Source organism: Brienomyrus brachyistius, chromosome 3 (assembly GCF_023856365.1).
Source record: "Brienomyrus brachyistius isolate T26 chromosome 3, BBRACH_0.4, whole genome shotgun sequence".
Taxonomy (NCBI): domain Eukaryota; kingdom Metazoa; phylum Chordata; class Actinopteri; order Osteoglossiformes; family Mormyridae; genus Brienomyrus; species Brienomyrus brachyistius.
The window spans coordinates 16,659,837-16,681,420 of NC_064535.1; the positions used below are offsets into that span (position 1 = coordinate 16,659,837).

Here is a 21,584-nt window from a genome sequence, read left to right on the forward strand (position 1 = left end):
GGAGAGTATGTGTGCGTGAGGTGGGGTTTGCATAGATCACATTTAGGGACCAAAATCTCCCCTAAATGTGGTAAAACCTAAAACTAACTTACTTTTGGGGACATTTGGATAACCTCAGTTTTATAAAAATCAGTGAGAGCAGAAATGCTAAAAGTCTTGTATTTTGTTTGGTTACTTAGGATTAAGGTTAGGGCTGGGTAGGAGTGAAGATTGTTGTGACTGGGATTTAGGGTTTTTCCCATAGAAATGAATGGAAGGTCCCCATTTAGATAGATACGCCAACATGTGTCTGTGTCAGAATTACGCTGGTGGTGGATCTAAGTATCTTGAGTATGTGGGCTTTGGCCTCTTCATGGCCTCCTTTTTGTTATAATATCCTGTCATTTTTCTTAAAGCTACGGTTCTGTTTTACCCACCTTCACTCCTTTAGTGAGACTATAAAAACTCATTATAAAGTGAAAAATTAGCTCTGCCACTTTCCAACACTTCATTCTGTCTTTATTTAGTTTCTTAACTTGGATTTCTGTGCTGTTTCACTCTTTTGTAGTGAGTTGTAAATATTATTCTTGTGTTATGGATAGAGATATGAAAAATACTGAATAAATTCAGGTTTAGTACACGTAAAGGTTTAATGTGTCCAATTTCACAGTCCTCTGTCAGAATAGTGGCTAGTTATACTGAGATTCTAGTGATATCCCTGAATACTGACATGGTAAACTTTGTTTTTCCGTTATACAGTTCTGACTGCAGTTTCTGTTCTCCTGGCTCTTTAATGTGTTTTATTAGCTGGAGGGAGGGACCGGCGGCCTGCCAAGGTTTCCTGCTTTTTAATGGCTATTGAGGTGGGCAGGGGCGGGTGTTGAGTTAACTGGCGCTAAGCTGGGGCATGTGGAGACGCACAGTGTTCACTCTCAGTTTTTGTGCTAACTGGACACTGAGGTGACAGGGCCATGATGTGCTGAATGGCGTGTAGGAATGTCCCATGTTATTTTTACCCTGCTAATGTGACGCTTAGGGTTATCATAGCATGCTCTGTCATACTCCTTGTATCAAATTCCCTGTGTGAACCCCTGTGAGATGGACTCTCCTCATCTGAGGCCCTCGGTGATAGGTGTTATTTCCTGTTAGCAGTATGACGCCTCAGTCCACGGCACTAAAAGTCCCTTAACATTGCTGGCATTATTAGCATTGTTACTGTTATCATGTGTTTGCGGCCCAGAAGTCCACTTTTCTTTGTGACGTGTCCCTGGCAACGCTGCACCCACTTACAGGGCACACTGCCCTGATCCTGTCCTGCCTGATGCCATCACCCATGACCTCACAGCAGGAGTGGGACAGGTGAAGCACCTCACTCAAGCCAAGCCATCCTGTCACATGTCACACCTGCTGTGGGGCAGACAGATGTTACTCTGCCCCTGATTGGCTGCTTGCCTTGTGGTGCCGGTGATCAGCACCTGTCAGAAAGCGTAGTCTGTGTCATTTTTGCCTGACTCCTGACAGCTGCCATCTCCTCCCACCAGTTCACCATACCAACCTCCCACCAGACCCTCCCAAAATGAGTCGGGCAAAGGCACCACGGCCGCTGCTGAGCCCGGAGACCGCCACGTTTACAAGAGTGTCCTGGAGGGTGGGGATATTCCCCTGCAGGGCCTACATGCCCTGAACAAGCGTAGCCCCAGCTCCTCCTCATCTAAAGGTAAGAGCCACCACCAGCCCCCAAGGTGGTGCTCTGCACATCATCCTGCTGTCATCACTTCTCTTTCTTCTGTTCTTGCTTACATCTGAATCATTTGTCTGTGTTCCCAATTACGCAGTTTAAATATTTTCTCACCTGCCAAATCAGTGCATAAGTTAAGTTAAAAAATCTTTTGTGTCCTGTTTCCAGTGAAGAAGCAGATCTGCTAAAAACAGATGAACTGCTAAACAATGCTGAGTGTAATATTCATATTAAGACATTTACAGTTTGATTGATCCTATTTCAACATTTGGACATAGAGGTCAGTAGATGGAGGATGAGAAGTTGCGTTTTGGTAGCACCTTGGATCAGAGAGATCAGTGGTGGAAGATGAGGAGTTGAGTGTTTTGCTAACAGCATGTATCAGAGGGATCAGTGGTGGATGATAAGGAGTCGAGTGTTTTGGGAGCAACATGTATCAAACCAAAATATCCTGGCTTTTCAGTTCTTTGATGTCCATTGTTAAGTGTGAAGTATTGAGCTCACAACTCAAAAGGTACTTTCCCACTGCAGGAATGTTTTTCAGGAACCTGAACCTTTTTCAGGAACCAGGAACTTCTGTCAAGTTACCTTTGTGGGAATTCTGCCTGACTATAGTTCCTAAGACATAGTTCCTGGACGAGTTTTAGTTCCTACATTGGGGTACTTCTAAAACAAACAGGAACTACTGGGTGGGGCTTAAAATGGTGAACTTTGCTGATTGGTTCACCACAAACACCAACGCTAGCTTGGACTTTGTGTGGAAGTGCAGTGAAAAAAATAATGGAAAAGAGTGGAGCAAAAAATTAACAGATGGAGTTATTTTTACAATTACAATTACATTAAATTTATGAATCAATTTTGGTTGTATCTCCATATTTCCGCATCAGAATATTCAGTCCATAACCCACATATTTTTTTCTAATATGGCTGGTGCGGGCAGTGAAACTTGGTTAAATTAGTGGAATAACGTTACATATTTTTTTATTATGTGGAAAACTAAAGATTGATTTGCTGGCCAGTTTAAATAATTAATTATAAACATGTCATGGGCTTTATAAATAAAATATAAATAATAAATATAAATACATCCCATATTTTTGGAATACACGATCAATCCCCCTAGTAACTGACATTTATCTAAGAAAACGACTTGTTCATCCTCCATTGTTTTGGTGTGGTGGTGCTGTTTCGTGTGAAATTATGTGTGAAGTTTAACCTACAAGCTTTTTGTGTCTCCCATGCATATTTAATTTAAAGGTCACAGTTCCTGTTGTGGGGTAGGAAAAATGACACAAAAAAAAGTAAAAAAAAAAAAAATAATGGTTTCCTGGTGAGATGGCCCAACTTTGAGGGGAAGACACCTCAAGATGTATTTATACTAGCTTAGGGCAAAGGTCATTCAGCAGGGAGACAGGCACAGAAAGGAAATGAAGTGAGGGGAGGTAAACAAGAAGTGCGTCTAGGACTGAGCTGACACGAGGAAGTCACCCGTTTGAGTGGGTCAGAGGTCGGAGGGTGGAATCCTTGCACATATACCCATAAGGAGCTGTGTGCTTTAGTCTTGGCCATTACTGTGTCACATGCTCAGGCTAATACAGGATCTAACGTTTGAAGGCACTGCGCATATGGTTATTTTTTACTTATAATTAGTTTCCTTTTAGTTATCTTTTGCATCAACTTTTGCTGCATTCTGTTCTTTAATGGTAATACTTGTCAAAGCTGTTTGTGATCTCTATTCTTTCAGATAAGTAGCTGTTATATTCTTTCCTGTAAACATACTTGATTTTTTGTGTAGAATATTAGAACTACGGCCAGCTTTTTGTCCTTGAAAGCTTAACTGATGAATTGCTTACACATCCTTATTTGAAGTAATTCAGTAAGTTTTGGAAGTGCTCAGCTTTTTTAACAGCTCTCTGCTGCCTCCTTCTGGGATAAAATTTATGTGCCAAGTCTAACATGGTCAAAATGATGAGTAACACACACTGGTAGCAACAAACTGCTAGCTTGTTTAGCCTTGTTGCTGTACGTATTGTCATTTGGAGGTTGGTTCCCACTGTAACCCCCCTCGTGATATGGATTAGAGAAGCACAGGCACACAAAATGTGTCATTTTCTTGAAAAAAATACATGGAATTCTGAAATTTAGTCGTCTACAGGTAGATTTTGGGGTCTCAAAAATGCAGTTAAATCACAGTGTATCAAGTGAGTGTTTTTAGTTGCTCTACATTCATATCACCTGATGTTCCTTTAGCAACTGGAAAACAACTTCAGTATCAATGAATGCCTGTGCATTTGTAAGGTGTCTTTGATGAGACTGGTACAGGCCTTGAACTGACAGCTCTTAGACATGTAATCCATTTATGTGCCTTTGTGATTTTCATTTTTTGTTATTCTGGCAACTTTTATTTCAGTATTTCATTTTATGTTTTTGTGTGGAGTACATTGGCTTATTGCATTTGGTCTGAGGAGAACACTGTTTTATTCTGGGATTGTACTGTCTGTATTTTCAGTCTTCCAGAAGTAAATATGCAGCTCTGTCACTCTAGCAGACCTCACTGGAGTGTCTCTGAATTGTGTCCATATAGAATACTCTCTGCCATCTTGTGCAGGGGGTGCGTTTCGCTGTGTGTCTGACCACTCCCCCCACCCCGGTTCTCCCCGCTAACATTCTGTTTATTCTGTTGTCCTGCATGCCTGCCAGTGGATTATAAAGGTGGGAATGGCTACATAATTTCACCTTCCTCCTCCTCCTCTGTAACTAGCCACTCCACTCGTCCCAATAGCACCGTAGCTTCACACTGTAAGAGTAACAGGCCCCTGTCTGCCGCCAAAGCTTGCATCCCACAAATCCTGCCCTCCAAGTTCAAGCCCAAGCTGTTGCCCCCACCCAATGAGCAGGTGGAGAAGAGGGCCCTGCCCACTGCGCACCCCAAGGCCCACAGCTGCGAGGACCTGCAGGACACCAACATGGAGCGACGGGCAAGCAGTCCCAGGAGCCCTGCCGATCGTCCACCCATTCAGAAGGGCACGGCTGAGTTTGCGTCGTTGTACCGGGACATGCATATTATCCACCGCCCTGGGTCTGAGGGTTGCAGCCCCATGGGTAGTGTGCGCAGTCTGGCCTCACTCTTTGAGGGGGAGGGTGGTGCCCGGGGGGACCGCCAATCTGAAGGGGAGAAGCCAAGGCGTGTCCTGCGACAGGCTGTATCCTCGAGGGTGACTGAATTTGAGCAGATCATCCAGCGCTCCTGCTCCCTGCCCACCCTGGCAGTTGACTCTGGCCACACCCCCTGCCAAATTGCACCTGCAACCTCTGCAGAGTCTCTGCTTTCCATTGACCACCACAAGAAGGACTGGCTGCTTCAGCCAGAGCTGACAGCATCCTCAAAGATGACAGACGCTGGAGAGGCTGACATGTCCTTCAAGAACTTCTCTGGAGACCATACCAAAGTGGTCCACTGTTCTGGGCAACAGACTGAAGTGAACCACATTTCTGGACAACAGATCAAAATGAACCACTGCTCTGGACACAAAGTTGAGGAGCATCACTTCTTTGAACAAGAGACCACCATGGACCACTGCTCCAGTCTAAAGGCTGAAGTCAACCACAGTACCAGAGAAAAGGCTGAAGTGGACTGCTGCTCTGGACCCAAGACTGATGTGGACCACAGTTCTGGAGAAAAGACCAAAGTGGACCTCTGCTGTGCACATAAGAGTGATGCAGGCACCAGCTCAGAGGCCATGCCCAATGGCTTGCCACGGTTCCCTCCCACAACAAAGTCCAGTAAGTGCAAGGGGACCTGTCCCGCCTCCTATACCCGCTTCACCACCATCAGGTGGCATGAGAAGCAGCGGGTGGCCACAGGACCGGACCCACCAGGCACCCAGGAGCTGAGGGCTGCCTTTCCCAGCAACCTGCACTTTATGAGCCCAGCCCCTTTCCGCCTCCGGAGGGTGCCAACTGGATCCCAAGCCAAAAAGACCACTGTCTCCTTGGGCACCAAGGCCACAACTGGCTCCCTAAACCTGGACCTCCTAGAAGTTCCCATGCCTGGCGTCAGGCCCGTCATTCCACTGCGAATGTCCTCCCTGGAGGTATTGGAGAGGCTGAGTAATGTTGAGGGCACCTCCCCAACACCAGGGGGCAACTGCGACAGCCTTGTTAATGGCAGCCATGTTGAGTTGAGTCAGGAGAACTTGGATTCCAACAGAAACTCACTGAAGCTGAGGGCAGCGCCGCCCAGAGGTGGCTATTTTCATCATTGTGCCACGCTCTCTCGTCATCTCTCTGACCATTCATGCCTCCACGTATCCTCTCCCCGTCCCTCCACCCCGAGCGACTCCGGGGTCCTCATTTCAGTCTGTGTGATGGGTCACTTGTCACCATCGCTGGACATAGTTTAATAGAAGCACAGCTGACAGATCAGCTGAGTTAGTCTGTTCGTTACCTTGATTTGTCCGGACCTGGTCCTCTGCGGTTGCAGCTCAATGATAAATGAAGAGGTGCAGCCAGGCATGGTGAAGACCAGCATATGGGCTTCCCACTCCTGTCACCATGTCCAGCCTCATTTACATGAACCTGATGGCTCTGTGACAGTGACATGGTGCTCTCAGTCACTCAGCTAGTATATTGCCAATATTGTCTTTATGTAGAAAATCTTATTTGAAATCAATAGAATTATTTTGTTTTTTGTAGCAATAGCAATTTAACACTCCTTAACATATAGACATTGATGTTTTGAGATCAAAAATTCTGTTAAAGGCATCATCCAGTCCTATTGGAAGTGGTTTATTCTGGCCTTTGTGTCATATCTGTTTCCCCTTCTATCTGTTGCTACATTAACTGGCCTTTATGGAGAGATGCAGCAGTTCATGCATGACAGGCTTTGATATCTGAAATTTTGGTTATTCTATAGAATATTCTGAAAGTCAGTATAAAAGCAAAAATGGTTTTTAATGGAAAGTGCTAAATTATTAAGCATTACTATTACCCACATATTTCAAAGTACTAAGTAACATCACTGAAGTTTTTGGATGTTTCCATGTCAAACGCTCCTTCATTCTGTTGTGTCAGATTGTTCTTGCACATGACCGGCACTCTGACTATGCTTCTCGGACTCTTACTCTCTAACTCTTTCAATTATTGGTTTGCTCTCCTTCTTCCTTCCCTCTGCCATTTTTTTCACTGATTGTTGCTGTTTCTATGCTGCATTACAAATGCAAATTGAAAATGGAAAGTTATGTAAATCAACCAGTTGTGGAAATACTATTCACATTATTATTCAAATGTGTCATTTTTGTTGTAACACTAAAGTATTATGCAGGTCCATCTATAATTATTACACTATCTTACACTATCCTTATCCTAAAGAAATTATTTACACTAACCGTAAGTAGCTATTATAAAACATATAATTTTGTATTCAGAGCATTTTCTGCTGTTCTTTGTATTTAGTCATGAATCTTTTTGAATTAGTATCACTCTTTGAAAATGTACTTAGGCAGGTCACTAGGATATGCTGAGCACTAGGTGGCAATTTGAAGACCTTTTGCCTCCTTCAAACAGAGGTGGCAGTGCCTTTACCACCCCATATGCATTCATGCCTTGGATGAGCAAGTCCTGTTACATCATTGGCTGCTGGATTGCACATCTGAAAGCCATTAAATGTAGTGAAAATGAGAAAACAGGACAGAATGACTGTAGCATGCTCGATGGAGCCTGTCCAGCGATATGGTCAACACCCTATGACATTCTGAAATGTGGATAATTCACACATGTAATGTTTCTTGTTTTTTGTGTGCGTGACGTATGTCATCCATTCTCAATAGTTCTTTTTCTGTGTCTTTGAATATATGTATATAAATATATACTGTAGCTATAAAGCTAAATCATACATATCTCATGGTGTGTAGAGATCTGTGTGTTCCCTTTACATACAAAGAACTTTTGCCTGAACATGCATAGGTTTGTGTGTTTCTCTGTACTCATGTGTGTCATGTGTGTCTACATGCTCATATTTCTTTATATAGCTAAAGCTATGTAGTGCTTAGCTTCACCTGCTCTCCAGCTTCTCATTACCCTGCCCTTATATGCATTCTCATAATCCCACCCTCATATGCATTGCTAATAACCCCACCATGATACTACTTTTCTCCATCGTTCCATTTCTTGACTCCACCTCCCTATAAACATATCAGTCTCCTTCTCTACATTCACAGCCTCTATGTAATGACATTCCTGTGTCCCCAACCTTTTGCATCTATTAGGCACTACAAATCTTTAGCAGATTTGCTGGTGTCTGCATTTCTGTCTGAACATGAAATAACCCTGTACTCTGGAAGACCTGAATGCACATTTGTCATGATTGACTGAATCTCAATTCTGACTGTTTCTCAAGTAGATTCTGATTCTCCACGACATTTCGCCCCTGGGGAGGCCCTGGACACCTCTGAGGATCTTGTTCGAAGACGCTACAGTGACAAAGAAGTAATATTTTGTTTCACTCTTAAACTTTTCACCAAATTGATCTGATAGAAAAGAGGCAGCAGAAGGATGCCTTTCAAACAATTTCAGATAGCAATGGTATGAGTTCTTTGTTTAAAAATGATCTTTGAATAGATAATGAAAATTAACTCATTTCTGATCTGGTCTCTGGTGCAAGATATTTGGGAAACCTTATGAACGTTAGATAAGTGTGTGACCCAGTGTGAGATGTTTGCAAGGTCCCAGTCCCTAGTTTGCTGCAGGGGCATCATGGTGGCACATTAGTTAGCACTGTTGCTTTATACCTCTGGGAACAGGGTTTGAGTCTGTGTGTGTTCTGTGAGTTCCACGTGTGTGGAGTTCGCGTGTTCTCCCCATGTTGTCATGGGATTTCCTCTGAATCCTAAGGTTTCTCTACACAGTCCAAGAACATGCTGAGGTGAACTGAAGTTGTCAAATTCTCCTTAGGTGTGTGGGTGTGGGATTAGGTTTATATTACATTGTGGGGACCAAAAGTAAAAACAAATAAAAACATGTTGTGGGGACCATTTTTGAGTTCTCTACAAAAATCTGTGAATGCAATCAAAAATGGAAAAATGCCATAAGTCTCATATTTTGATTGGTTGGTTATGGTTATGGTTGTGGGTGGAGTGGAATCTCTGAGGCTCGGGATCTGTGCCAGCAATTGGAAGGTTGCTGGTTTGAATCCTGTGAATGCCAGGAGTGATCCTACTCTGTTGAGCCCTTGAGCAAGGCCCTTAACCTGCAACTAACTTCATCCTGGGTATGATTTTAATCTACATCCAGCCCTGCAAGCAGTTCCTCCAACTCACAGGGAAAAACTTGGAGGTTGGTGGCAGGATTGCCACTTCAGCCACTGGGAAAAAAACTCACACTGTTGCATCCAGACTAGTGTAGTGCTGATGTATCACCTGCTACACGGCTGTACTCAGGTTCTCATCCCTGAGGTGGTTTGTCACGTGGTGGGTGCAGCAACAAGCTGTCATCAATGCATGCGCCTTACCTCTGTCTCCTTATGGTTATGGTTAGGGCTGGGTAGGGGTTAAGGCCGTCATGTTATGATTAGAGTTTTCCCCATAAAAATGAATGGAGAGTCTAATTACAAACCTGTGTGTGAGTGAGTGAGAGAGAGAGAGAGAGCCTTATGATGCGTTGGTGCCCCATCATGGGTAATTCCCTGCCTTGGGCTGTAGCTCCTGGGAAAGGCTCCAAACCCCCTAGACCCAGCATAGGATAATGAATGGAAAATGAATTGATGGTTTCCCAGGTTTAAACAGTGACGAATCCCCTTGTGAGGAGTTTTCAAGGTCTTTCTCCCTGCTAGAAAATTCTGGAGGAGCAGCGGCGTCTGAAGCGAGAGCAGGAAGAGGCAGATGCAGCGTCCCGCCGTCATACGGGGCTGGTACTCTCACACCATCAATTCATCACAAATGAGCGCTTTGGGGACTTGCTTAACATCACCGACACGGAGAAGAGGAAGTCTGGGACCATGGTCCGTACCATGTCAGCTACCGCGTTCAAAATATTGTCCGTTTTGTTTGCTTGAGTGTTACAAACAGTGTGCTGTTAACGAAATACTTCTCAGGAATTTCGTCTTTGGCCCGCCTCTGGCCCCCCGCCTACCCAGGGACCACAGGCCTCCCCACATGACCGTGCCCACCTCTGCCCTGGCTGCCTTTCCCTCTGGCATCTCATTGTTTGACAATATGACATTTTTCTTTTAAGGAGAAGGACTCTGTGCCTTCTTGAGATTTCTGCTTGCGATGTAGTCATTACAGACCTGGAAATGTGGCACAGATATCAAAACGGAAGCCAGTCCTGTTAAGATAAGATGTCATTGTCTGTCGAGCGGGCTGGTTTTCCTGGTGACCGCATCCAGTCCAGCAGCTGGCTGGCGTGTGTCCAGAGCTGCCTGCAGGTGGAAAATACAATGTCAGTGCATTTACATACATGCTGTTATCTGGTGCATGTCACTACAGTAATTTGATGTGTCTGACATCAAAATGTGCACGGGTTCAAGGAGCTTGTCTGCAGTGTTGCTGATGGCATAAACACAGTCCTAGTGAATAAAAATGCCAGTGTAAACACTTTTTGGCATTGTCTAATAGAAATAAAAAAATATGTTCTCATTTTCTTAGCTTTTGTCTCTAAAAATTAAGATATACCACAATGACAGATAAGATAATCCTTTATTAGTCCCACAAGTGGGAAATTTGCATAGTCACGGCAGAAAGTGGACAGTGCAAGAATAGAGCAGCAAAAATTTACAACAATAGGATAAAAACTATATATGCGGAAATATATAAATATATGTACAACACTGTGGAATTGCACTCAAGAAATATTGCACCTAAGAAAAACACCCTGGTGTATTGGATGTGTGTGTTTAGTTAGTTATGTGTATGTGTGTGTGGTCTGCTGCAACGACTTTGGTATAGAACATTCAGTATCATGGTTCCTGAAATTACTAAAGTATGGCATTGGACAGGTACTGTGGGTGAATGCTATGAATTATAGGTAAGGATGATATTTTTAACAACGGCAGTTGAATGGTTGTCTGTTTATATGCCATCTATATGAGAAATGATGTGTGGAGCTGTATCCTGCTCTGACATTTTTATTTTTCCTGCAGAGAACTCCGGCTCTTGCAAAGTTTGACTTCAGAGCAGAAACACTGAAGTGAGTTTTTATATTACAGCTTGGAGAAAGGTCATGCAATATTTGGTAGACACTATTATGCAAAATAAACATGATTCAAGTGAAGATTAGTTTTTATTATGTGAGGATGCAATTGGACTAGGGCTGCAACGATTCATCGAGTAACTCGAATAACTCGATTACAAAAAATCCTCGATGCAAATTCTTTGCTTCGATACTTCGTGTAATCCGCACGACTATGTACTGCTTAGTGATCACCGTGTTTCACTCGGAGGATTATAACTGTCGCAGTGTGCTTACGCTGCATTACGTGTAGCAGGGTTGATTTGATGGCGTGATGGAGGAAGACAGGGAAAATAGCGAGGAAAGTCAGAAAAAAAGATGAAAAATGTCTCAAGTTTGGGACCATTTCAAACAAAAGAAAAGCGAAAATACTGTATAGTGTGTCCATTGTAAAACCAAATTAGCTTACCACAGTAGCACAACGTCAGTGATTCAACATCTCAACAGAAAACACCCAGTATATGCGTCCAGTCCACAGAGCGGAACCAGTACATGGTAAGCGCGAGTGTGTCACTCACCTCTGCGGCTAAACATAGACCTGTGATAGAAACGTATTTATGGGCATTTGTGTGAATAAAAAAGTATGACAAGACTCAGCCCAAGCAGCCCCTATTTTTCCTCAATAAAAACACTGATAACACAACAGCAGTGAAAATGATGCTGTTGTAGTTAATTAACATGGAGCTGGATGTCTGTACACTAAAAGTAAAGAGACGGTTCCGTTACAGAGATGGTGAACTCCGGTGGAGTGACGGAAAACAGCAGCAGTGCTTGTAATCGTTACTAAACCTTTACTGTTAAAGAGCTGGTGAGAGTCCTTAACCAAACCAGCTGTTCAACAAGCTGAAAGGTGAAGAAAAGCGATGTTTTCAGCTGCTCCCATCCACCGCCGTTTGTCTTCCATAGCAACAAAGCTACAGTAAAGCTATACAAGTTAAAATAGAAGCTGTTTGTATGCAGATAAACTGTTAGCTTAGTTTGACACAATATTAAATTTGGGGACTTGCAGCAGGCTGACAGCAGCCGTCACACTTTGTCGCAATGATACCTGCAGCATGCAGGGGTGAGTCTAAGGGGGGGCATGGGATGTACTCAACTAGATCTATTTCAAGGCTTTAGTAATATTATTTTGCAGATTTAGATTAATATGAATAATATTACATAATTATAATAATATAAATAATATACGGGCAGGAGATACAATCCTATCAGAATTTTTTTTATGCCTCCTATAAATGTACAAGAACACAGAGAGTAAAGGCCATTTTAATTTATGCCTTAGTTTAAGGTATATGTATACCTTTTTTTCAGTAATTTTATTTGACATCATTTTCTTTATTTTTGCATTTAAGAAAGCAAAACAAATATGTACATAAATGCACTAAAAGGGTTTAGTTCTTTTGTCAGTTGTTGTATGGAGTTCAATCATTAAAAATGTTCCTAAAATGGAAACCCATAAGTTAGTCATTTTAAAAATAGTTATGATTGCTCTTTAATAAGACAAAAGTATTTCTTATCCGATTACTCAATTAATCGATGGAATAATCGATGGAATACTCGATTACTAAAATAATCGATAGCTGCAGCCCTAGTTTGGACCTTGTTAGATCACAGTACTTAGTGACGTTGTTGTGATGGTGCAGTGGCCCTTCTGCTCTTGTCTCCCAGAGAGCTCCCCTTCCACAAGGGAGACATCGTGTACATCTGTCGTCAGATCGATCAAAACTGGGTTGAAGGCGAGCATCATGGCCGCGTGGGCATTTTCCCCCGCAGTTATGTGGAGGTAAGATGTTTTTATGATCGTGTTGCTCATCATTCGTGAATGGGGTCAACTGAGCAGCCAAGTTAAACGGTACCACTTCTCCTTGGCATGCAAGATTACTGACTTTGTTTACAGCAGACTTACGCAGCTGGTGACCTGATTTAGCTACCATATTCAATGTGTTTTGCACATGCTGGTTCTTTTTTAGCTCCTCCCTCCAACAGAGAAGGCTCAACCCAAAAAGCAGGCTCCGGTCCAGGTACTGGAGTATGGAGAAGCCATGGCCAGGTTCACTTTCACTGGGGACACAGCTGTTGAGATGTCCTTCAAAAAGGTCAGTGGTCAACTGAAAAATCATACCCAGTACCTGAAGAAGTGGGGCTCACATTTACTTTTGAAGGATGAAATATGAAAAATGGACCACAGGCCAGTGGTGGGCTGGTTCTGTAAGGCCTGCTGTGCTCACAGAACCGACAGGTGTCTCTGTCACCCATTTCGATGTTCCTTCTACAGGGGGAGCGAATCACCCTCATCCGCAGAGTGGACGAGAACTGGTATGAGGGCAAGGTCTCCGGCACCAATCGGCAGGGAATCTTCCCTGTAACCTATGTGGAGGTGCACAAGCGCCCCCGGGTTAAAAACGGTGTGGATTACGCAGACCCCCCCTTGAGTCAGTCACCTAGTCGCAGCAGCAACGCCTCTCCACAGGTAAGGCAGGGATGGGGTGTGGCCGCTTCAACCAATCGGCCTATACTGAAGTCCGCCTCATCACACAGATGGGTTTATAATGAGTGTCTCTGTTCATAGCAAATCGTCACAGGCATCCTGTACATTTCCACTCATGTTGACATCCCTCTTCTTTTCTCCCATGTATCTTGTTTCTTCGTCTGTCTGTCAATTCTGCTGTTTCGAAGCCCCCTCGTAATCATTTGGCCACTGCCCCTCTCCCCCTCCCACGCTCCGACCGCCGGTCAGTCTCTCCTGAGGTGCACGCTGTCTCCTCTGAGTGGATCGCCTTGACGATGGGAGTGGGCCGCAGCCCTCCTGCAGCTGCCACTCCCCCCCTGCCCCCCCTTCCCAGTGTGTCGTACCACTGGGGCGAGTACTTGCCCCCCTCCCTGTCCACCAGCCCCATTCCACCTGTCGGGGGCTACAGTCCCTACTGTGCCTCAACTTCCGCCTCCCCATCTGCTTCACCACTTCCCCCTCCGCCACCCCCACCCCGCCCCGGCTCCGCCACGCCCTTCCTCACCTTCACTCCACCCCAGGGGGAGGACTTCTTGCTCTGCCCACCTTCTCCCCGCCTCTCACGCAGCCTTAGCCCCTGTGGGGGTGCGGGTCTGGAGAGCTGGCTGAGCGGGAGCAACCCCCTAAGGACCCTGGAAGCGGAGCTTCAAGAAGAAGGGGTGGGGCTTTACCGAGGAGAGATGGGGCTGGAGAGCCAACTGAGTAGGGGGAACCAAGAGGCGGGTCTTCAGCAGGGGGAGGGGGCATGGCTAGACAAAGGGAACGTTTTGGGTGACTGGCAGAATAGTCCAGAGGTACCGTCTGCATGGTGTACAGTGCAGTATGGCCTGAGTGAAATAGCAGCATGCACAGCTTTAACTGAATTCTTCCTGTATGCGTGGCGAAGGACCACCTGCATGGTGTGCAGTGCTGTTTGGGATGACCCAGGAAAACATTTCACTAAAACATGAGCTTAACTTGTACCAGGTTTTAATGGCTTATCGTCTGGGTTCTTTTACCTGCTTTTGAGCGATTACCTATTGTGTTTTTGTGCAACGTCTTGAATGGTCACCTGTTTGGCACACTGCTTGACTGTTTTGGTCTAGTTTTCACCAATTCAATCACCTCTGATACTGTCGTTGTTAATTTTGACACTTATGAACGTAGAACATGAGAAATTTACAAACGAGAGGAGGCCATTTGATCCATCAAGCTTGCTGTGAGGAGAATTCAACTAAGTGCTCGGAGTTGTCAAAATCTTTTCCAGCTCTGACTTAAAGGAACCCAAGGTTTTAGCTCGCACTACACTAACAGGGAGACTATTCCATAATAAGGACATAAGAAAGGAAGAGAGGAAGAACTTCTGTAAGAACTCATGGCACCACTGTTATGACTTAGAAATTTCACTCTCATTTTCCCAGTTATTTTACCTAACACTGTCTTCTATTAACATCTTTCCACACTTCAAATAGTAGTGGTGTATGGAGTAAAATTTGGAAATACCCGGGTATATGGTCACAGTTTTTATACTCATATGTATGGTTTTACATGTTTGTGAATCCACACATACAGTTGTGTTCCAATTCAAAGAGGCCTGCTGATCTAGCCGGGCCTCTGTGCAAGCCCATGGTCTTGCTTACTCCATGTTATCTCCATGCCCAGTGTACATGGGTGCCGCAATTCCAGTATCTGAGTTCCTGGCAGTGTTTCCAATATTTTAATCCAGCACATTCACTGCTAGACACCCCAAATCCTCCCTGTGCTGTCTGGAGTAAAGCTGCTCTCTTGTCCCCAGCTGCTGAGAAATGAAGCTGATTACCAAGGCAGATCGTCCAGAAGCCCAGTGCTGCCACTCGACAGCCGGGAAAACGCTATAAATGCCAACTCGTTTGCGGTAAGAAGCGGCATTTGTTTTTTGAAGCGTGATCTCTGTAGCAGGATAAAAGCATCACACCGTGTAAGTTTAGTGTTTTAGAGAAGTGACATCATGCATGTCCTGTGCCAGGCAACCCCAAGAAATGGAATTGTATTTGTTTTTAGTGCTAGGAAATTAAAGAGTTGCTTTACAATTAAATAACCAGTTTAGAAACCAGCTGAATGTAGCATATCTTGATTTAACCTGATGACGTAAATGGTTCTGTCTCCTGGTCTCCCGGTGATTGGACAGCCTACTCATCTTGTCTACTTAAGGTTTCTTAAAGACACATATCGCACTGACTCAGTAGTGCTGTCTGAATTTAATCCTTAAACGTTAACAGCTGTGAAAACTTCAATTAATTAAGTCTGTTCTTTCTTCACCAGTGTGATGTTAACGTGTACACAGGCACACTTATGGTCGTGTCTTGCTTTTCCATGCTTTCCTCCGGATCCCACCTCCTTCCATCTTTCCTGGTTTTCCTGCCTTTAACGGATTCCTTTCCACCTCCCTACTCACTGGAATGGACTCTGCCTCTGACCCTCATCCTGTCTGCTAACCCACCTCTGCCATCTGACTGGCTCTCCTGACGGGTTGGGCGGGGCTGGGGAGGGACTGTTGGCACCTGTGTCTTACGGGTTTGCCACTAGGAGGCAGTCTGCAACGAGATTATGGACATTGCGGAGAGGTCTGTGCGTTACTGCAGCAACCTGTCCCGCCCCTTTGACTCTGTACACAGACCAGTGGCCCACACCAGTAAACAATCTTTCATCATTTCCCAGCAACCCCAGCGGCAGAGTAACAGTCCTGACCTCAGCCATATGGGCTATGGCATGTGAGTATGTCCTAGAGTTTATGCTCATGAGTATACTCAGAGTTTGAGTATGTATTAATGATTACATGCAGTGTGAGCATACCGAGTGCGAGTATATCCTCAGAAGTATATAGAGTATGAGTATGAATTCATGAGTACATGGAGTACATTTGTTTATAAGTATAGGGAGTGTGAGTACTTGTTAGTGAATACATGGAGTGAGCACAGCACAAAGAGTTGTGTCCCCCCACAGTTTCCAGGCCCTCTACAGCTATGTACCACAAAATGAGGATGAGCTGGAGCTGAGAGAGGGAGACCTGGTCCACGTGATGGAGAAGTGTGACGATGGCTGGTTTGTTGGTACGTCCCAGCACTCATGGCACAGGCCACCCACAGCAGATTACCTGCAACAGCTTCCTGTGCTGTGTACTGGTGCTTCTGGGTCGTACTCACTGTACTGTTTACCTCTTTGTTTACAGGCACATCCAAGCGAACAAAGCAGTTTGGCACTTTCCCGGGGAATTACGTTAAACCTGCCAGCCTATAAACACTGCAAATCTGTCCCACAGTTTCACTTGGCTGTATGTTGAGTTTGTAAAGCAATGACTTTCTGTTATGCCTGAGCTTTTTGGCAGGTGGGTTCTTGGCCAGGTCAAAGGAAGTGTAGGGGATGTGATCAGTGGGCTCCGTGTGGAAGGAGCTGTGGCGTGAGGGAAAGAGAGAGCAAGAGAAAGAGAGGTCCACAGATTCACAGCAGAGCTTTCCTGGTTCTGTCACTACCCAGCTGACAGATATAACGTTCTCATAGCACTAAGGGAATGTTTTAGCTGCCTACCAGCTACAGTCAAAATCACACTTTCCAAAAAAAGCACTTCAGTTCCACAAGAGAAATACTGAAGTCCTGTTTTAACTTGTAAATACTTCATAGTCTGGTAATGTTATTTTAATTGCTAGATCAGCCTAACACTGCTCATAGAAAACACTATATAAATACTATAAAATAAGAGTTACACGTACAGTGTGGGGTGTCAGCACACCTGAAATCCCAGTGGATTTCACCAGAAGTTTTATATAAGATGGACCTCTCAGTGTGGCACTTTGGTTTGATTAAGTTCAGCATTTTAGAAGTTACCACGGTGACTCATGTAAAGCACTAACGTCACTTCAGTCTACTCTCACCTTCACACAATACAGCTTACCTCAGCACCCCCTGATTGGCTCCTCTGTAAATATTTGCTTCAATATGATTGGCTTGGCAGCTAACTGAGCACTAAGCTGAACAGAGTCATTTTGCACGTTAACATTTCTCATATGCTTTGTGAAAATAAGCTAGAATGCCATTGACCTGATAACGTAATGAATGCCTTCAGTATGACCGGATGTGCAATCCGGCCACACCTGAGTGAGTGTGTGTGTGTGCGCGCACAAGTGTGAGTCTGCCTGCTCTGATGTCAACTTGTAGCTTAGTGCAGTTCCTGCACATTCCTGACTTCAGTTTATGTGTTCATATTCATTTGCTAGCAATAAGGTAACCTCTGCTGTGAGTTATTTATTTTTTTAGCCTGTTTAATTTTATATGACAGTAACTGTAATATTGTTTTAGGCTGCAGTTTTAGGGTCTGTAATTTCATAACATATCCTGAAAAACAATAAATAAGCACTATGGTTTCTTAATATGATGATATGTTAACGATGAAAACCGTTTAGTATCAGTCATCGCTGTATTTGTAGTTACAGTTGTCTTAGTATTATCATCGATACAATATGATCCAACACTGTCTCCTTATTTGTATTTATTGAGTAAAATTGTTATTTATTTTACAGTATTTGTCCTGGTTGAAAATGTTATAACTGGGATTGACATTATTTGTATGCAGAGCTGTACATATTATATTAGAAACGTTTCCTCTGTATAATGAAAAGAGACATATTTTTACAAAAAGTACTTTCAGTAAAGTATGTTTGATTATATTTTAATAAGAAGTTTATACAGATATGATGTCAAAAGTATAATTCATATGGAGACAAACAGTGTTACCAGATTTACTGGTGGTGTGTTTAAAATTTTGTTTTTCCCCATCATATTTTTGTTTATAGTAAGAATTTAAATTTTGCTGTTATGGTGAAAGAAGCCATGTGCTCTACATATTACTTTGAGTGATATGTCATGAAATTACAGTTGAAAGCATAAAATTGTCTAACTTCTCTCTTGGGTCTCAGGATCCTATCAAGCTCATAAACTGTATAAGGTGCCACCGTTCTGTGACTCCCATCTCATTAGCTCACTTTGTGTTACATCCAGAGTGAAAGGAAACAGTGAGCATTATTCTAGTGTTTCTTTTTATAGGTATTTAAAGGATTCCCAGGAACTGAATTGAACCTGGGGTTGATGGTTGGCTTTTGTTACTTTTTAACATGTATTAGTCTATGGCATGCATTTTTTGTAGGATTCACCTGAAAGCATGAGAAGCCTTAAAATGTTCTGCCTGTTACAAACTTCTCCATTCAGGTAGCAGGCCAGAGGCAGTTTGCTGTGTTTCTGTGTTGAATGCTCAGTGAGATGCATTCGCAGTCCGGGGATAACGCTGCAAATGCAAGTGATGCTCCTGCTTAAACTTTGGCTCTTTTGAGTTTGTATTCCTATTGTTTGTGTGCCTCATAATATACACTAAATTAAATGGCTCTGCTATGTAAATTTAATGGGGGGTGATTTGCTTGTACTTACAGTATCTCATCATTTAACATGGGAACATAGTTAAAACTAAACAAAAAAAAACAGGCAAGTAGGACATAATAGATATTAAAAATAGACATATTGACGTATATCTCCTGATAACATTTGAAAAATTTTATGACATTATTTAAACTAATCTAATCATTTTAGCTTCCAGTGACTCTATCACCAGGCTGCATTTGAGGTTTTCTCAAGTGGGCAGCACTGCGGCTGTAGCTTTGTGGCTTAACTGAATGAAAACACCAAGATCCTGCCTCTGTTACACACTTAAGGCATGTCATTAGCGATTTAGGGCCTGATCTGTTCGGTCCTGCCACCTGCTATTTGCTAAAGGGAAACTGTCTATTTGCCCCCAAGCACCTATGTACTGGACCATATATGCAGCCTAAGATATGCTCATCTGGGACAACTTTTAAATGTGATTTGGACTGTTTTGTTCTGATAGCTCACTGATGGGACTACTCTTTTTTGGTTTACCAGAAAGTGAATGTCCATTATGTTCACTACATCCTGTGGTGCTTGTACCGCCTTAAAACACAAACAGGGGTCAGTTGCTGACCCCCAGAGCTGGTCTGTGTGGAATGTGTGATATCTGCTTTTCCCTTTATCCAGTCAATCAGAGGGTGGCATGAGTCACATGACTGGCTAGCAGCCTCCTTGTTCACTAGGATGTAAAAGCATATAAACACTTACTCATGCATGTTGCTGCACGCACACGCATACACACACACACGTGTGTGTGTGTGTGTGTGTATGCGTGACACGAGCAGGTCACAGCAGGAGAGATCACTGGCCATGTTGGCAATAATGAGCATTTTTCATGTATAACACAGTTTCATACTGTCACATGGGATTACACATATGTCTTATTTTTTATTTGGGAATTGCATGCAAGCTTTTCATTATGGATTACATGTATGCCTTATGATAATTTATTTTGGGATTACATGCATGCTTTATGATCATTTTGTTTTGGGATTACATACATGGCTCATCACTTCTCACAGATTATATTTACGCTGCATTTTTCATTGTGGGTTTACATGCAATCTATATCACCTTTCATTGTGGGATTACATGCAGTCTGCATTATGTTTCATTTTGGGATTACAAGCATTCTGCATCATTTTTTCATTGAAAGATTACATGTAATCTGCACCAGTTTTTACTGTGGGATTACATGCAAACTGCATTCTTTCATTGTGGGATTATAAAAATGCCTTTTCATCTTTTATTCAATTGTCAGTCCTGTTTATTTTGCTTAATTATTTTTAAATTTGTACCTGCATCATATTACAAGGTGTCACTTCTTTTGTTTTAAAGTATGTGACAGGATAATGATAATTACCAGTATGGGGATTACATTATAATATAAACCCTCTAATATGTTATGAGGGTTATGATCTTGTAATTGATGTAATACTTATCCTGGAAAAGGGGCTAACGTGTTTGCTACTATCTGCGGTGTTGCTACAGTACAGTTACAATACTAAATTAAAATGAGAAGTTGCTGTGATTTCAGTATTATGCAATATTTAATAAACCATATTAAAGCATATAGTGTCTGTCCTGTCTTCATTATGCTACTGAGAAATCTTTCTTGAAAATTCATGGTATTACAGCAGCCTGTATGTTCAGTACGTATATGATTTAGCGTTGAAGAAAAAGTACGTCATCTCACAGGTGCTCCCCTTACAGAATCGAGACACTAGAGGGAATTACTGCTTCCTTTTCATTCCAGTTACCAAATCTGAGGCAATTTTAAGCATGGGGTACCAATGTGGGGACGGAGTTGGTACTGTATACACGTACATTTTTCAGACAACTAATGTGTTATTTCATTCAAGCAGCTAAAGGAAAAATTGAAAGCTGTGTATAGTCTCCAGTCTACCAAGATCAACGATCAACTGATCATACTAGTGAAGTATGTCAGTAACATCTGAATGGATAAATTAGGTGTATTCACATTTTACTACAGTATATGAACTCATAGATAGCGTATTCTTTGTATTTCATAGTTGTAAGGTGGTGTGGGTTTCTTCTGTAATGTGAAAACATGTTCGGCTAACTTCTGTCTCTAAATTGCACATAATGTATATGTGTCCTGTGATGGATTGGCATCCAATCCTAGATGTTCTCCCCCTCTGCCCTGTATGGACTGGCACCCTATCCAGGGTGTCCCCTAGGGCTGTTTGTGGGCCTATACGCCTACTTCGGCCACTTCTGATTGGTGAGCATGACTGGCTCGCGAGAAGCACGGCGCTTGTGATTGGTGAGAATGACTGTCACACAGGGAGCACGGCATGAATTTGTAAAACTATTCTCACAGCAGTTTTAAACCCTGGGTCCGACGTGCTATATAATGTATATCCTAAATCGCAGCCTTTGATTTGCTAATCGCATTGTTTCAAATCGCGATTTCAATTTGAAATCGATAAATCGTCCAGCCCTAGTGTCCCCCTCTTATGCCTAGTGATGGACAAGCATCCTATACAGGATGTCCCCTTCCTTGCATCTTGTGATGGACTGGTATCCTGTCTAGGGTGCTCCTTACCATGCCCTCTGGTGGACACTTATTTATTTAAGAGGAATGCTCAGATATAAATATTTTTATTTTAATGAAAATTACTACTGCCTGTTAATTAAAGGGCCAAATCTGAGAGAGACACAGGGTCAGCGACGGATTAAACG

General features: G+C 43.2%; 1 protein-coding gene across 11 annotated transcripts in view; it reads left to right on the top strand.

The window, feature by feature from the left end:
• Positions 1–20,451, top strand: part of LOC125739176 (sorbin and SH3 domain-containing protein 1) — a 78,584-nt gene extending 58,133 nt beyond the window's left edge. For 5 of the 11 annotated variants that reach the window (XM_049009019.1, XM_049009017.1, XM_049009021.1 and 2 more), the window contains 12 exons: positions 1,521–1,696; positions 8,115–8,203; positions 9,546–9,713; positions 10,854–10,900; positions 12,611–12,725; positions 12,913–13,038; positions 13,218–13,412; positions 13,619–14,245; positions 15,226–15,324; positions 15,996–16,180; positions 16,413–16,519; positions 16,639–20,451. In XM_049009019.1, the coding sequence (XP_048864976.1) occupies positions 1,521–1,696; positions 8,115–8,203; positions 9,546–9,713; positions 10,854–10,900; positions 12,611–12,725; positions 12,913–13,038; positions 13,218–13,412; positions 13,619–14,245; positions 15,226–15,324; positions 15,996–16,180; positions 16,413–16,519; positions 16,639–16,706 (2,002 nt within the window). In that variant the 3' untranslated portion in view covers positions 16,707–20,451. The other 6 variants (XR_007397084.1, XM_049009022.1, XM_049009018.1 and 3 more) reach the window with 6 other exon arrangements.
• The last annotated feature ends 1,133 nt before the right edge of the window (positions 20,452–21,584 follow it).